General features: G+C 46.8%; 1 protein-coding gene across 1 annotated transcript in view; it reads right to left on the bottom strand.

Annotated features, from left to right (window-relative positions):
- The window catches only part of LOC131284875 (UPF0746 protein DDB_G0281095-like), a 14,116-nt gene extending 3,561 nt beyond the window's left edge, over positions 1–10,555 (bottom strand). Inside the window, exons 1-2 of the mRNA XM_058313734.1 lie at positions 10,433–10,555; positions 1,111–1,157 (exon numbers count right to left, since the gene is read on the bottom strand). Of these exons, the coding sequence (XP_058169717.1) occupies positions 1,111–1,157; positions 10,433–10,555 (170 nt within the window). The remainder of the gene's footprint in view (positions 1–1,110; positions 1,158–10,432) is intronic.
- Positions 10,556–14,395: the final 3,840 nt, after the last annotated feature.

Genomic DNA, 14,395 nt, shown 5'->3' with positions numbered 1-14,395 from the left:
GTTTTGGTGTGCCCGAGCCTCGATTTCCACGGCCCGAAGGAACGATTGGAAACCGGTGATGGTCAAGCTCGGGGACGCGTAGCAACTCACAAATACCACGCCGCCAATTTGTGCTGCCACTATCCCGGGGGCATCACTCCAAACTCGCTGAATCGGGTGTGTTCCAGTAGCAATGATTGCAGCTTTGCCTGTGGTATCGACCGACCAGTTGCCATTGTTACCCGGGTAGCGGTAGATTTCGCAAGCCACCACTACGTCCACGCTCATATCTCTCGCTGTCTGTAGGAGCAGATCTTGTGCTGTCCTACTGCGGGCTAGATTGATCTGCAGCACCCTCAATCTAGCCGCGGGTCGCTGTCTGCCGTCTGCGTTTAGGGGGAGCATGGTGATGGTCCAGATGCACAGACTGGATCCCCCGTGATGTGGGATCGGCCGCAATCTTGGCACTTCGGTGGCGCTGTACAAGTCCGAGCCTTGTGCGCTGTTGAGCCGCAGCGAAGGCACAGGTTCGTCCTGTCAACTTTGCTTGTACAGCTCCTTGCTTGGTGGCCTCGATGATGGCATCTCACGCAGCGCTGCTCACTGACTGGAACTGGCGGCAGCTCTTTTACTACGCAACGCGTTAGTCCAATCGTCACGTATTCGTTTCGGATGTTTTCCATCGTTGCAGTGGGCACGCTAATCCTGGCACGTTGAAGACCGCTAGGGCTGCGCCACTGCGCAATGTCCTCAGGCAGAACCGTCACACCAAACACCTCAGTCATGGCAGTCATCGTGTCCTCGGGCGTTGCGAGCATGTCTATCCCGGAAACAACCGCCACTGTCCTAGGGACCTGCAGTCTGGCTTGACCCGCTTCCCCAAGTGCCTTCCGCACAATGCCCAGTGCTGTTGAGCCATCCGAGTTTCTCTTTAGGCTTATCCTGAGGACGTTATCTGATGCCCTGGTTGCCTTCAACACATGCTCGTTGATGAGCGGATCGCTACGAATCTGTTTGTACATATCCAAATAGGTTCTACCCTCAGGGACCGTTACTTTTATTTGAACGGGCCGAGTTTGCTGCTTCGACTTGCTGCTGTTCACAGCATGTTTCTGCTGCTGGTGCGAGGGCTGTTGCTGCTGCTGTTGCTGCTGCCGGTGTTCCTGCTGTTGCTGTTGCTGCTGACAGTGCTGTTGCTGCTGCTGTTGGTCTTGCTGCTGCGACTGCTCCTGGAGCTGGGAATCCACACCGCGCGGCTCCCCCGCAGCCGGGGGGGAATTTTTCCCTTGTTTTCGGTTTCGGTTTCGTCTCCCTCGTCTACCACGGGATCTCCCAGTTTCTTTTCCTGCCTGGGGAAGGCTCTCCGCGATCATCCTCTGTATCGCCGCCGTCGATTCGGTTATCAGTTCCCCCACGTTTAGGTTCTCTCTCCCTCTAAGCAATGCCTCCAACGACTGCCGGCATTGCCGCTCATGATCTAACTCCTTGGCCAGGAGTTCCACCCTCTCGCTCAGCCCATCTATTCTCTTAGTCAAAGAAGAGATTATATCTGCTGTGGGGGAGATTTCGGCTGCCTCTACATTATCTTGGCTGCTCTTTGCCGGCGAAGAAACTGGCGGTGTGGCCGAATGTGCCTCTATACTCCCGGTCGGCGCTGCGGAGGACATCGGGTCCGTCAACCCAGCTTTATTAACCACTCGCGTGGGGCGCACCGGCAGCTTGCTTGTCGGCGGGTTGCCTGGTGGTTTCCCTGCCAGGCGGGTCGAGTATCGCGTCGCTTGTTGTGTAGCTGCCATTCAAATCCGCTCTCAACTTGGGCCCTCAGCAACGCCAGCACACTATTCCAGTCTGGGGAATTTCCGTTGGTGCAGATGTTCGCCTGCCACGCGCACACAAGCACACACACTCGCACTATACCAGACTGGGACTCGTGATTCCTCAGTCAAACACGATCAAACACGATCGAACACGCCGCTGAGTACTCAGGCCTCGTATGTATGGCCTCGCTCGTGGCGCACTCGGTTTTTTTTTTTTGGTTATTCTCTGTTTCTCTGTTCTTTCGTACGGGAGCTCCGACAGAACACTCGGTTTTTTTTTCGGTTATTCTCTGTTTCTCTGTTCTTTCGTACGGGAGCTCCGTCAGAACACGTCCGCTCGGTTCGAAAGCTCGACTGCGACCAAACTATTTATCACCTGGACTGCGCTGGTGTGTGGGAAGTGTGGGAAATAAAACCCTTCAACAAAAAATATGTTAAATAACCCAACAAAAAGGTGGTATAAAAACGCACAGGAAAAATTATACCCACCGAGTCATCAGCTGTTTTTGTTCGAGGTCAGCTTTTCTCATCGAGCCTTAACGGTGACGGCGTTTGTGGCCTCCGTTCTGGCTACGGTTGAGAGAGTGGAGGACTAGGACAAATCGATTGCAATGCAGGCAGAAGTGCTATACCTAGAATACTCAGATGACTCTGTTCCCGTGCATACGTTCCACTTTGTTTCAGATGCAATTCATTTGCTTTTATTCTGCATCAAACGAAGCCCAACACCGTGCCGAGATCAAATTTCCAACAGCTACCGTGTACACAAGGTACAAGTACAACCCTTTTTTGTTATCTCTCACCAACGATTCCAAAACCAACGTAATCGGCTGATATTATTCATTCCTTTTTTTCCCACCATCCTCATAGACAATTGCCGGTGGGACATGTGTAACCGTTTTGTACAGCACGTTTGTTCACGCGCCACTAGGCGCCTCCATTGCACACCAGTTTCCATTGCAATCCGCAGGACGGTGATTCTTTTTCTATAAAGCGATATAAACAGACAAGTTGACCCGGTTTTCACAACTCAAAAGTGTAGCACTTCCCATGAACGAGGTAGTTGGTGACGGGTTCGTGTTAAAACTGTGGTTTGGCAACCGTAGCCTGTATTTGAAATATTAAAGCTCTAACGTCACCAAACCCTTTGTCCTACCACTGTTTCGATAGAAATTGTAAAACCCAGTAGCACGAAGCAGCTCGTGCATGCATAATTATACGTAAATGAATAAGCACAGAGTTGGTTCTCAGAAGTTCGATTTATGTTCGATTAATTATTCGATTGCCAATCATTCGATTCAATTAATTGTCTAATATATCTATTTATTTAAATCTAAATAACATAGCTATTTTTATAAAAAGATTGGTACGATATCATTGGATTCAGACTGATCAGAATCAGTAATATTCGGAGTTTCCATTCGGGGAAATGTTAATAATATATTTATACATTCACATCATCGATTCGTGGTATGAATTTTGAATGAATTCCAGATTTTGTACTATTATGCATTCATGTAATTTATCAGTTACTTTTGTGGTTTTATTAAAAAATGACACACGGTGTTGGTGTTGAAAATAATGGAGTAAATTTAAATTTGGAGAATTCATCTAGCTTTTTTTAACTGCTGGTGAATTTTACCCCGTTTTATGTAGTAAAACTATTATTTTTATATTTACGAACACAATGTACTTATGTTGTTGAAGCATGCAGCGATTTTAAAAAGATCAAACTGAATTTGCTAAAAACCATTCATAGCATGTATGAGCGTTTTCCAAATCGCACTTTACAAGACGCTTAAACAATACCCAACCATCAACTGCCCTTTCGCTTCAAAGTGAAACCGGAGGCGTTTAGCTTATGCAAAATCCTTTAGCAATGTGGTTAGTAGTGTGCAGCAATAAACAGCCATCGAGCACCGTGCGGCCGTCAGCTTCAATATTGCACGCCATCCTCCAACGTCGACACAAAACAGTCTGCCTCGTTCGCCACAATGGTTTCCCGCCACCCATATCCCGCCTGTTCTTGCTTACCCTCCGAAAAGTCAAACCGAACCAGTGACGCTGACAAACAGCACCCCCTGGCGGAAGGTGGTAGAAGTCTATATTCCAAAACGGCTTGCAAGACCCTTTTTACGGCGCTCAATCACGTACAGTTTATTATCGCTATTAACACGAAGTGTTGCCATATTTATAGGGCAATGCCGTGGCTACCACGACAGCGCCTATGATGGTGGTAGGGCGCTGTGGATCGTGTCAACGACAGCGAGCGGCGTGCTGGGGGTAGCAAAATCCTGAATTTCTCTGAACTAAGCCACATAATGGATTTTATGCTCAGTTACCGAGCGATGCAGAAACCCGGTCAAAATGAGGGTGCGGTGGGAAAAAAATGGTCCACGCAAAAACCGCTGCTTCTTGTAACTGCTCGGTGCGGTGGAAAATGTCCCGGAAAATGGGCGTCCTATAGTCCGATCAATTACTTTCCACCCTTGAGCGGGTTCTGAAACTCGAAACTATTTGCTCTGCGAAATTGCAGTCCGTTCCGGCAAACGCAAACCGGGTGCGTCCAATAATCAGTCCACCATGGTCGGCTAGTTGGTTTCTCGGTGTTGCGTCCCACCGTCTCCCTTTCTTGCACCCCCGTCGTCGTACTGGAAAAAGCGTGTCCCAATGCGACGGTACGCCCGTGTCCAGCGCTAATAAATATTCAGCAGCATTAAAGGACAACGTGGTGCAGCCGGCAAACGCGAAGCCACCGGCCGGGTGCCATGGCCGATTGCGGTCTCGGGACCGTGCGAGCCACGGAAAGTGTTTGCATTAGCAATGTATAAATAAAAATTGCACCGACCACCGAACGCATATCGCGAAAATCTGGACGCAATTCCGGCCTGGCTGTAGCTTGCCCTCGTGGGTGCATGTTATCACGCTTGTACTGCTTCCCCTGTTTCCTCTTCGTCCTCCTCCCCAGTACAAGGTTCCCACCGTTAGGAAAACCATTCTTTTACCATTCCGGAGAGCGAAAACAAACTCACCGCACACGCACACAACCGGTGAGGATTTTGGGAGCGCTCGGAAAAAGCTAACTAGTTAATCCATTCCTTTGCCGTTGGTTCCGCTCAATTTTCCATTCGACAGAACCCCGCTTGCACACAGCTGGTGCAGCAATTCGTGGATGCCGATGCATCCATAGTCAAAAAATAAAAACGCACATACACACGCGGATACACTCGAATTGCAGCGCATTTTATCTCGGCAAACGCGTCGATTGTTCGGGCGCAGGCGATATAAATTTCAACTTCGTCGAATTTATCAGGCCACGGCCAGAACATTTCGTTTGCACGCAGGAAAGCCGGTACGGCAGGTCATGGATTATATGGCGCGGAACGGTATCCAACCAATCATCATTGGTGCAGTTTCTTTCGCAACCCGACAGGCTGCGGTACGTTTTACGAAATAATTGATAATCTACTGGCAACTGGTCCGAATGGTTTTTCTGTAAAGTTTTTTTTTTTTTAGCATCACAATCAAATTCATGCTCAATCGTTTTTGAATAACCTATTTATTTTTATGATTCTAACGTAAATTTACGTTTTCTGTGTAATAATTTCTGAATTCTTGTCGTAGGGCTTTTGTTTAAATATACGTCTGTTTTATTTTCAAGCCGCAAACACAGTTTCGAGTGCTTCAAACTTTAGCTATCATTGCACTCTGTCACTAACAGATGAGGAAACATTCGTACATTTTCTCCTAATTAAGGAAATTATTCAAAGAATTGTTACTAGAGGTGTTTCTTTGATATACAAAAACATTTTTCACCTACATTTATTTATTAGAGCACATCAATTACGGTTAACATTATCAATGAAACTAACGGAAGCAAAAAGATCGATCCAGTCGAATCCCCGGCGAAAGTTTAGATTGGAGATCAATTGATTCAATTCGGGGAAAATAAAATAATGCTGGGACAATTACGACTTCTGGCGACTACTGAAGATTCAGCTCAGCTACAAGCTTCAAATATAAAAACTTGTTTTCCTTGCTGCCTACATCTAGCCGAGCGACGCTAGCATGAAGCAGATAATTGCATTGCCTAACCATAACAATCCTCAATCCCCTTTGCGCAACAAAGCAGCAAACTTTGCGCCAAAAGTTATCCCTGTCAAGTCAATCTATTTTGCAAACACACCGAAAGCACGTGAATGCCACGGGCAGGCATTTCCAACTCAATCAAAGTTTATCCGCTCTCGAAACAATACGCTCTCGGACGGCGGCCAATCGTAACTTCACTTCCCTGTCACTTTCCGGGTTTTATTTCCGCCTGCCTGTGCTTTCGTCCCGATCGCTCCGATGCCATTTTCCCCCGGACCCCACTGGGGAATCACGTGAAGCCACGTCCATTTCCATTCACAACCAGCACCGGTAATCCATTTATAAATCCACGGAGAATACATCCTATAAAAATTACCACCCGGGTGCGCTGGTCTCACCGGGGCCAACCGAGCATTTTGCCTAGCCCCTAACACCCAGCACAAACACAGCCCGCCACGTGGGGCGTGTGCGAAACAAATTTCGAAATTTTCGGCCTGTCACTCAATTCATTTTCCCCCGGCGACTATTTATTGCCTCGTCGCAGACGTCACGGGGCTGGGAAATGAAATTTTCTACCGAATAAAACTTCGCCGTCCCACGCTGCCGACCGGAAGCCGTCACTAAAGCATAAGGACAGCAGACCAAATCGGGCCCGGTATTCACACACTCCAATGAGTACACACGAACACATACGCGCGCACACTTCCTTTTGCAAGACGTTCGAGAAGTTGAAGAACGGCCGTACGACAAACCCTCACTGGATGGCGCAACTTTTCTTCGGGGAGGGTTTGGTGATTCGGGCCAATCTAATCAGAGAATCCATGTGGACCCCCGCAAAACAGTGATAATACAGTTGTGCGACACCCGTGGGAGGAGTGGTCGGGAAAATGGGAAAATCCGATGGCAAGCGTACCGTAGGCGCGTCAAAGGAAACCGAAACGGCGTGACGGCTGTCGGGGCACACCGGACCCAAATAAACAGTCGAGAAACGTTCGCCGGCTGGGGTTGGCCGAGTGAAGCAAGATTCTTATCGGTGTGCCACGGGAACGAGGTAGGACAAGCCTCGACGGGAAGGAGGCGACCGTGAAACTTAAATATATAATAAGTTAAAAATATATAAAATAAAAATTAAAAAATAGAAACCTGGCGAGGAACAACGGGCGAAAATCGCCAACGGAGTGAATGATTTTCTCTTTCCCTTTGTTTTCTTTCGGCACACGCCCAGCCACGGGTTCACTCACACGGTAGTCTCGATGCCGTCGCGTATGATGTGGGCAATGAAGTGGTAAGGACGATGATAAATCACGGCAAATATTTCATTAGAAACCGGCAAAGTTCTTTCGGGTCGTCGATTTTTCCAACGGCAGGCTATAGGTTCGTCGTGCGGATGGGAAAAGCAGCAGGAAGTGGCAAAAGTTTTCCACCCGCCCCTCCTCGAACGCCTCTTCAAAGCTTTCGCTCCCGCAAACCTTCCCACCGGTGGCGTAACGGAACGGAGAAAGCGTAGGAAAAATCGAGCCGCGACCACGAAGAAAGAAAAGCGCCTACCGGCACAAGCAACGTCCTACTTCCTTCCGTCCCACGGCAGGCCGTTAAGGGCCGTTCCCAAGCGACAATCGTGCACCATTGAGCGTGTCAATGAGCAGCAGCACGGGCAGGCATGGGCGCTTTCCTTTGTTTTCCCACGATGTTTCCTCACCCGCTAAGTTTCCGGCAAAATTTTGATTGACCGTCGTTGCTCATTGTTTTAGAGGCTTTTTTGTTTTTGTTTTCTGTGTCTTGTTTTGCGACCTCCACAAGAGCGGGATCCATGCTTTCAGATTGTTTTTTCGCCTCTCTCAAGGGTATAAATATAGTTCTCGTGTCTTACTCTCGCCGCATGCCCGTTTGGCCGTATCAGTTCTGCCCTTTCAACCGCACACCATTGGTACAAAGGCTATTCCGACGTTCTGGTGCTATCGGGTAACATCGTCCTCCGAAGAGCATTGCTGCTTTTTTATCCGTTCGCATCTAGAAACGGAACCACCGAACAACGGTGCCCCTCTAATTGGATCGATTTGGGGCGAATTTTAATCGAAAACAATAGCACGGAATAAATGATTTTCTTGTGATAAGCACAGCACCAAACAGTAGCACGGAAATGATTAAGCGAATAGCTCTAGACCTGTTCCCTCACAAACCATGGACCGTAAAATTAAATCCCATTTGTTGTTGGGCTGATGGCACTGTTGATTGCATCAAGGAACACGATACCGTAGCCATTTGGACGGTTCGGTTTGTAAAAATGAACACGATTTGAAAGCTTAACTGACCTAAATTTCGCTAGTCAAACATTAGGAAAAAAACATGAGAATTGTCCAATACATGCAAAGCCCCTTGTTCAGTTTTAAATATCTGCTACAAATCTTCCATCACCTTTGACACCGACAGCAACTGCCTATCAATCTCTCAAAGGACACCGCAAAACCATCCCGCCATGACAGATGGTTGGTCCATCCTCATCCGGGCCAGCACGTAATTAATGTTTTCCAGCCATAGGATGATTAATGGATCCACTTGGAGGGAGGATGACAAATATTTGATTTGTTTAAGAAAAATTAATTCCTATCATGAACAAACATTGCGAAACGGGTGTAGAAACATGGCAGACAACAACATGAAGAGGTACGAAACCGACACAAAAGGATCGATGGATTTTCCTTTTACACCCGCCTAGCCTAGGACCCTCAACCACAGCTTATTAGTTCTCCGGTGGATTAGTGCAGATTTGCCATACAAAACCTCGCTCGAGGATGGGAAAAACGGTTGCAGGAAAAATGGAAAACATAAACGGTAGATAATTTAATTTCTCACCATCCCACCTGATGCTTGTTTTGAAATCGTTTCTTAGAGCTGACTGTACGTTATACTTTTTTATTACATTTTATGTTGCATCCCTCGCTTGTTTGTTACACTCCTGCCTGCCTGAAGTGGCGTTGCCAAGGGGTTTACCGGTAGTTTGTAATTAAATTAATCTCTTTCATTCAGCGGGACACGCTCTGGTAGGCCGATTAAAGTATGGTTCAACTGTTTCAATGATCCCACCTGTAAACACGTTTGTTTGCCGTGCATTTCCCCCGAGTTCCGCTGAGTTTTCCTTTTTTCCCATGGCATTCGCCTAAGTTCTCTTTTTTTCGGAATCATTCAACGCTAGCCACCATGTTGTTTGGCATCGTTTGAAGTTAATCAACCGGAACGGATGGGCACGTCGAACACAAACTCTGCGCTTCAATAAATCTCCGATAGATGCCACCCGAGGGTTTTGTGCGCGCGGTGGCAACCGTGCGATGGTGCCGGGAAAGCGCAGACAGATGCGCCACCGGCCATGATTACTTCCGCCGGCCGGGGCCTAATTATGGGTAGAGATTATAAATTTCATTCTCGTTTCACCGCCAGAACCGCCCTGCCCGGTCGATGGATTCACTTTCCTCCGTGCACTGTGCGAAGGAAAAGTGATAGGGAATTTATGGAATGGGTTCACTTCCTAACAGCTTCGAACGTTCCCGCGATGCTCCGCACCATGGAGATGGGTTTATTTTTTCGTCCACCAGAGCCATTACTTACTCTGCGAGTTGCTTTCCAATGGTAAAAGCAGATGGCCGTGCCGGAGCAACCGGATGGATTTCAGGAGTTGGTAATCATCAAAATAATTAATTACGAACGGTAAAATTTTAATAATGAGTTCGTGCTTACTTCCGCTCCACTGTTCTGTGTGCCGGAAACTCCCCCCTTTTGTTAGGAAAAAATATGGAAGATCTTTTTGCCCCAAACAACCTTACCATACCTTGCTGGGAGCTGCATCGTGCATTTTAAATTCAAGCAAGTCCCAAAGGTGGCCACCAGATTGTCAGGAAGTCAGCTAGGCGCCAAGTGGGGCGGTGCTTTCTATTTTGCTTACCTTGCTTTCTGAAGTTGATGAGGACGTGAAATCACTCTCGATGGTTCGAGCAAAAGTTCGCTACTTTCCTTTTGCCATAGACCGTCTAAGGTGCACCGGGTTCTGATGAAACTTCCGGTCGTGTGACCGTACTGGAGAGCCTCGTCTCGCAAAACCAGTCGCCTTTCGTAATCCTCGAACGGGCTCACTCCTTTTGTTCGCACTATGTTTTCACCCTCTCCAACACAAGCAATCCTTTATTTAATTATTAAAGGAGATTTTCTTTTCGATTTTCACTTTTCGCAGTTGCACTCAACAATCGAAGCTTCCATCACTTTCCATTACCCGCAGGCATACCGCATACCACACACTCTTGCTTTGATTGTGCGCTACGGATTACGACTCACTTGCCTACCTTCAGGCGTAGCTTCATTAAAGCTCCGGTGCAAAAGTGAAGTGCCAGGCGCCTCCACCGCAACCGTTTGATATATTTGGCAGCTTCCTTGGTGAGCGCTTTCCTTTTCTCCTTGGCTCTCACGGCCCCCCCCGGAATACCCCCTTTACGCTTCCACCCACCAACCACAACAGACAAATAGATGGCACACTAATGACATTTGATTTTCAGACCGACCGTAATGAGTCGAGCCGGCATAAACCTTGGCCCGTGCCGGTACGCCCCGATACCGGGCCGCTTGGCAGATTGGCACACGTACACCACCGGCAAACACTGGCACATCGATGCGCCATGCTTCATGTAGCCCGCGTCGCAATCACTGCTTCGCTCCCGGGCGTTTTCTTCGGCATACAGACAAGCGGCAAGTAAATTAACGGAATGACAAGCAATCCACCACCGAGCGAAGTCAAGCCGAAGATCGAAAGATGAACGTAAGCCAGTGAGGCGCTCCCGGGAGTCTGGATCAATCGAGGTTCACCTGTGAACGGAACACAACTCGAGTAATTTTCATCCGGTAGTTCTCGGGGGGATTCTCTGCTCGTCGGATTTCCACGCACTCGGTGACGTTTCACTTTTTGTTTTGTTCCATCACCAACGGCGTCGAACGGAATCTAATCGTAGAATGAACCGATGTAGGCCAGCAGCTAACGACTTGTCTGTTAGACCTACTGTTAGACAATCAGTCGGTAAGCCACAGCATCGGCCAGACACAATCAATTCTCCAAAGGCGGCGAAAATGTGTACGCGCTCCTTTTGCTTCAAAACACACGGCGGCACGACGGGTCGACCTCTTCGGGCAAAGTCACGACGTAAACTAGCCGCACCGGATGCCAGTGGACACCAAGCCAGAAGGTAAAGGACGTCCCCGTCGTTTCCAAGCCGACCATAAGCTTCGGGTTCCGGAGTGACGGAGAAGCAACAACGGCACCAACAACTCGGCCAGGCTGGATCCCTTCGGCTGCGGCAACACTCCGTTCAATGATGATACAAAACGGCAACTTCGGCTCCATGTATTACCCCACGCGGAGCTGATGCGCATGTGCCAACGGGAACTGGACGGCAACTTCCAGTGTCGGTTTGTGGCCGGAGGAGTACGGTTTGTTTACAAAATTTCGTCCTCATCGGGATCCAGGTGTAGTGGTGTACAGCCGTCGGGAAAAGTGGCCGCCAGGCGGCTAGTTGCCATCTCCGAGCGGCTGTCAGTCAAAGGAAAAGGTTCATTTCATCCAGTGGATAACCAAAGAATTCTAACATTTGGTGGCGGCTCATCACCCCATCCGTCGACACGACAAAGATGGAGAAATATACTGAGCATGAAGTGTTCTTTCATTTTACAGTTTGACGTATTTAAAGTGATTCGACTTGGTAAAACGATTACCATTTCTAGATCAGTGAAGAAAAGCTAAAACCGAGGAGCATTGCAAGAAACAAATAACGAATTTTTGTTCTTAACCAAGGACAATAAATAAAATTTTAAGGATTTTCTTTGTACTTTAAAGCAGACAAAAGATAAATATCAATTAATATCATTTCTCCGAACGGTGTAAATTAAGATTAATAAATCCTGACAGTTCTGCTCCGAAACAATGGCTTTCCGGTGCGTGCCTTCTCCTGATAAAATGATGGATGAGATGCAAATTTCATCCGACTTTGCAACACTAAGGTCACCGAGTCACTCCAAAACGTTCTAGAAAATCGATGGCATCCAAACTTGGTAGAATATTTTTTCCCGATTTTCCGCAACTCAAAACGGTGAGACACATAATTTATTATTTTAATGTTACTATCAGCTTTCCATCGTGCAGATACATCCTCATTCCTTTCCAGTCCCATAACATTGACAGGGTGGTTATCGCAAGCGAAAGATTCTACACTGTTTCATCGCAGATAACTCGAACCGATCTACATATGCAAACCCGTGATAATGAACAAACACTCGACAGGTGAAAAACAGATCACGAATGGCAGCAGTGTGGTTCATGCAAACCCCTTGCTGAAAACTCTCGTTTGCATGCTCCTCCAATGGTTCCTTTTAAAATTTTCACTCCACCTTTTTTCCCCGGGTTTGGAACACGGTTAATAATTGCGTTGATGATGTTTAATCTATTTATTCGCCGGAATTCCGCGCTCGAGCGGTTCCATCCTGGATATTTTTTGTGCACAACCGTGAGCTGGATACAAACGATGCATGATAGACGGTGTGATAGCGATGAAGTACGAGGTAGAGGAGAAAAAAATACAAACAGCCCAGCCGTACCGGCATCAAATTTACGAAACATGTCATATCATCCACCGCATTCGCTAAAACGGGCTGTATTTCGCAGAGAACCAAAGGGTTTCTCTTTTTCTTTTGCACCCGGCATTCCCGGTATGCTGCAGGATTGGTCTAGGAAAATGTACGCTCAGCATACGGTGGAGGCAATGATTTGCGGTACCGAAATGGATCTTCATTGAAAGCGATCGCGGGCTTACCGCCAACCGGCATGGGGGTAGTAGTCCATCCTGTGCTAAATCCTAAATCCTGCACGATGACCGAAAAATTGCCCCACTGGTGACGAAAGGGACGGAGGGGAGGCGGGGACATTTTTCCATGAGCACCACGAGCGAAAAAGAAAGTGCAAGATCGCTATCCAGCCCAGCCCTAAACATACTTTCCCACATGACGTACGTACAGTCCATTCCATGTCGGTGTACGGCGTGAAGCAACTTTTCACTCAGTTTATACTTCCCGCGTTTATTTTGTCTATCTCGCTTTACGCTACATTTTTTTGTTGCAGTTTTTCCACCTCTTCTGAAAAGATCCGGGCAAATGGCCAATTACAAAAAGGGGCGCAAAAAAGACATGCCACGTTGGATGCCATCCAGGCCGCTCGCAGCGCGTCCGGCGCTCGGAAGGGATTAACATTTTAATAATGTTACTACATTGGAGTACAATCTGCGAAATGGTACCAATTGAATTTTTTGGCATACCAGAACCCGCACCACCAATCGTGTTCCGGGGTATGGATAAGCGAGGGTACATAGGTGCCTTTATTCGCTGTAACGTTTCGTCGTTATTTTTGATGCTCGATTTTGAACTCGCTCTGTAACGCCTGGGATTTCCCAAACATGTGAAATTACCATAAACGGAGTGTTGTATCATCTTGCTTACGGCTTGATGGTTCCACAGGCGAACTTTGGGGGTAACTAACGTCGGTTTAATAATATAATTTTGAAATTGTTCGGACAGATTATACTCAAAAGAGCTGCAATATAAATCCTTGGTGCAGCTAAACAAAGATCTTATAGTTTCCACTTTTCAAAGGGGAAAAACAACAGCTTAGATACAACCTGTAGTACGTTTAAAATGCGGTATCAATAATTTTACAATTTAGATTGAAAACTATCAATTATTTATATAATTTTTTGAGATATTTTACAGGTTTCCTCCGTGTACACTGTAAGATTACAAATAAAATACAAACTAAACTTAACTACAATTGTTTAGTTATGCAACAACGGTATGAAAAACACAGAGAAAAAAATTAAAACAAGTCGTTCTTAATTCACTTAAATAGTTGTGTTGGATTTGTTTTATCGTTAGCGAAGAAAAATCTTATGAATTTTTATGAAATTTTAGTTTATTATACATTTGACAATTGTGGTTACAGACACTTCTTGCTACACTTAATGCATGACCAGCTTCACATAGTAGATGAAAAAATATATTTTATTTTTATTTCATCTTATCCTACATCTTATCTATTCCTAAATCTTATCCAAAATCTTCCATTAGTTTAAAAAGAAAACGAAATAATTTTACGCGTATGATGTATCATTTCAGGCTCGCAGCCAATCGGGACCCCCCTTCAACCGCCTCCTTCCAATGTAACCTTGTCAATTTGCTAACTCAAAGCAATGGAATCCAATCGTTATACTCTAGGGAGCCGCTGCTGTCTCTTGTTAAACTACATACGCACTGGCGAAAGAACCACGACCCCCCGGCCCCATAGATTGCGTGTATAACGAGTGGAATAAAATCATCCAAATGAGAACGAAGCGCAACATTCGCGTCCCACTGGCGAATCCTCGGTGCTTCTCACAGGGTGAAGCAGATGAGGTTGTGCACCGTGCAATCATGACTCATTGCTGTAATTCAAT

Source organism: Anopheles ziemanni, chromosome 3 (genome assembly GCF_943734765.1).
Source record: "Anopheles ziemanni chromosome 3, idAnoZiCoDA_A2_x.2, whole genome shotgun sequence".
NCBI classification, from domain to species: Eukaryota; Metazoa; Arthropoda; class Insecta; order Diptera; family Culicidae; genus Anopheles; species Anopheles ziemanni.
The sequence above is the reverse complement of the archived record's forward strand: the minus strand, read 5'-3'. Positions and strand labels throughout refer to the sequence as shown.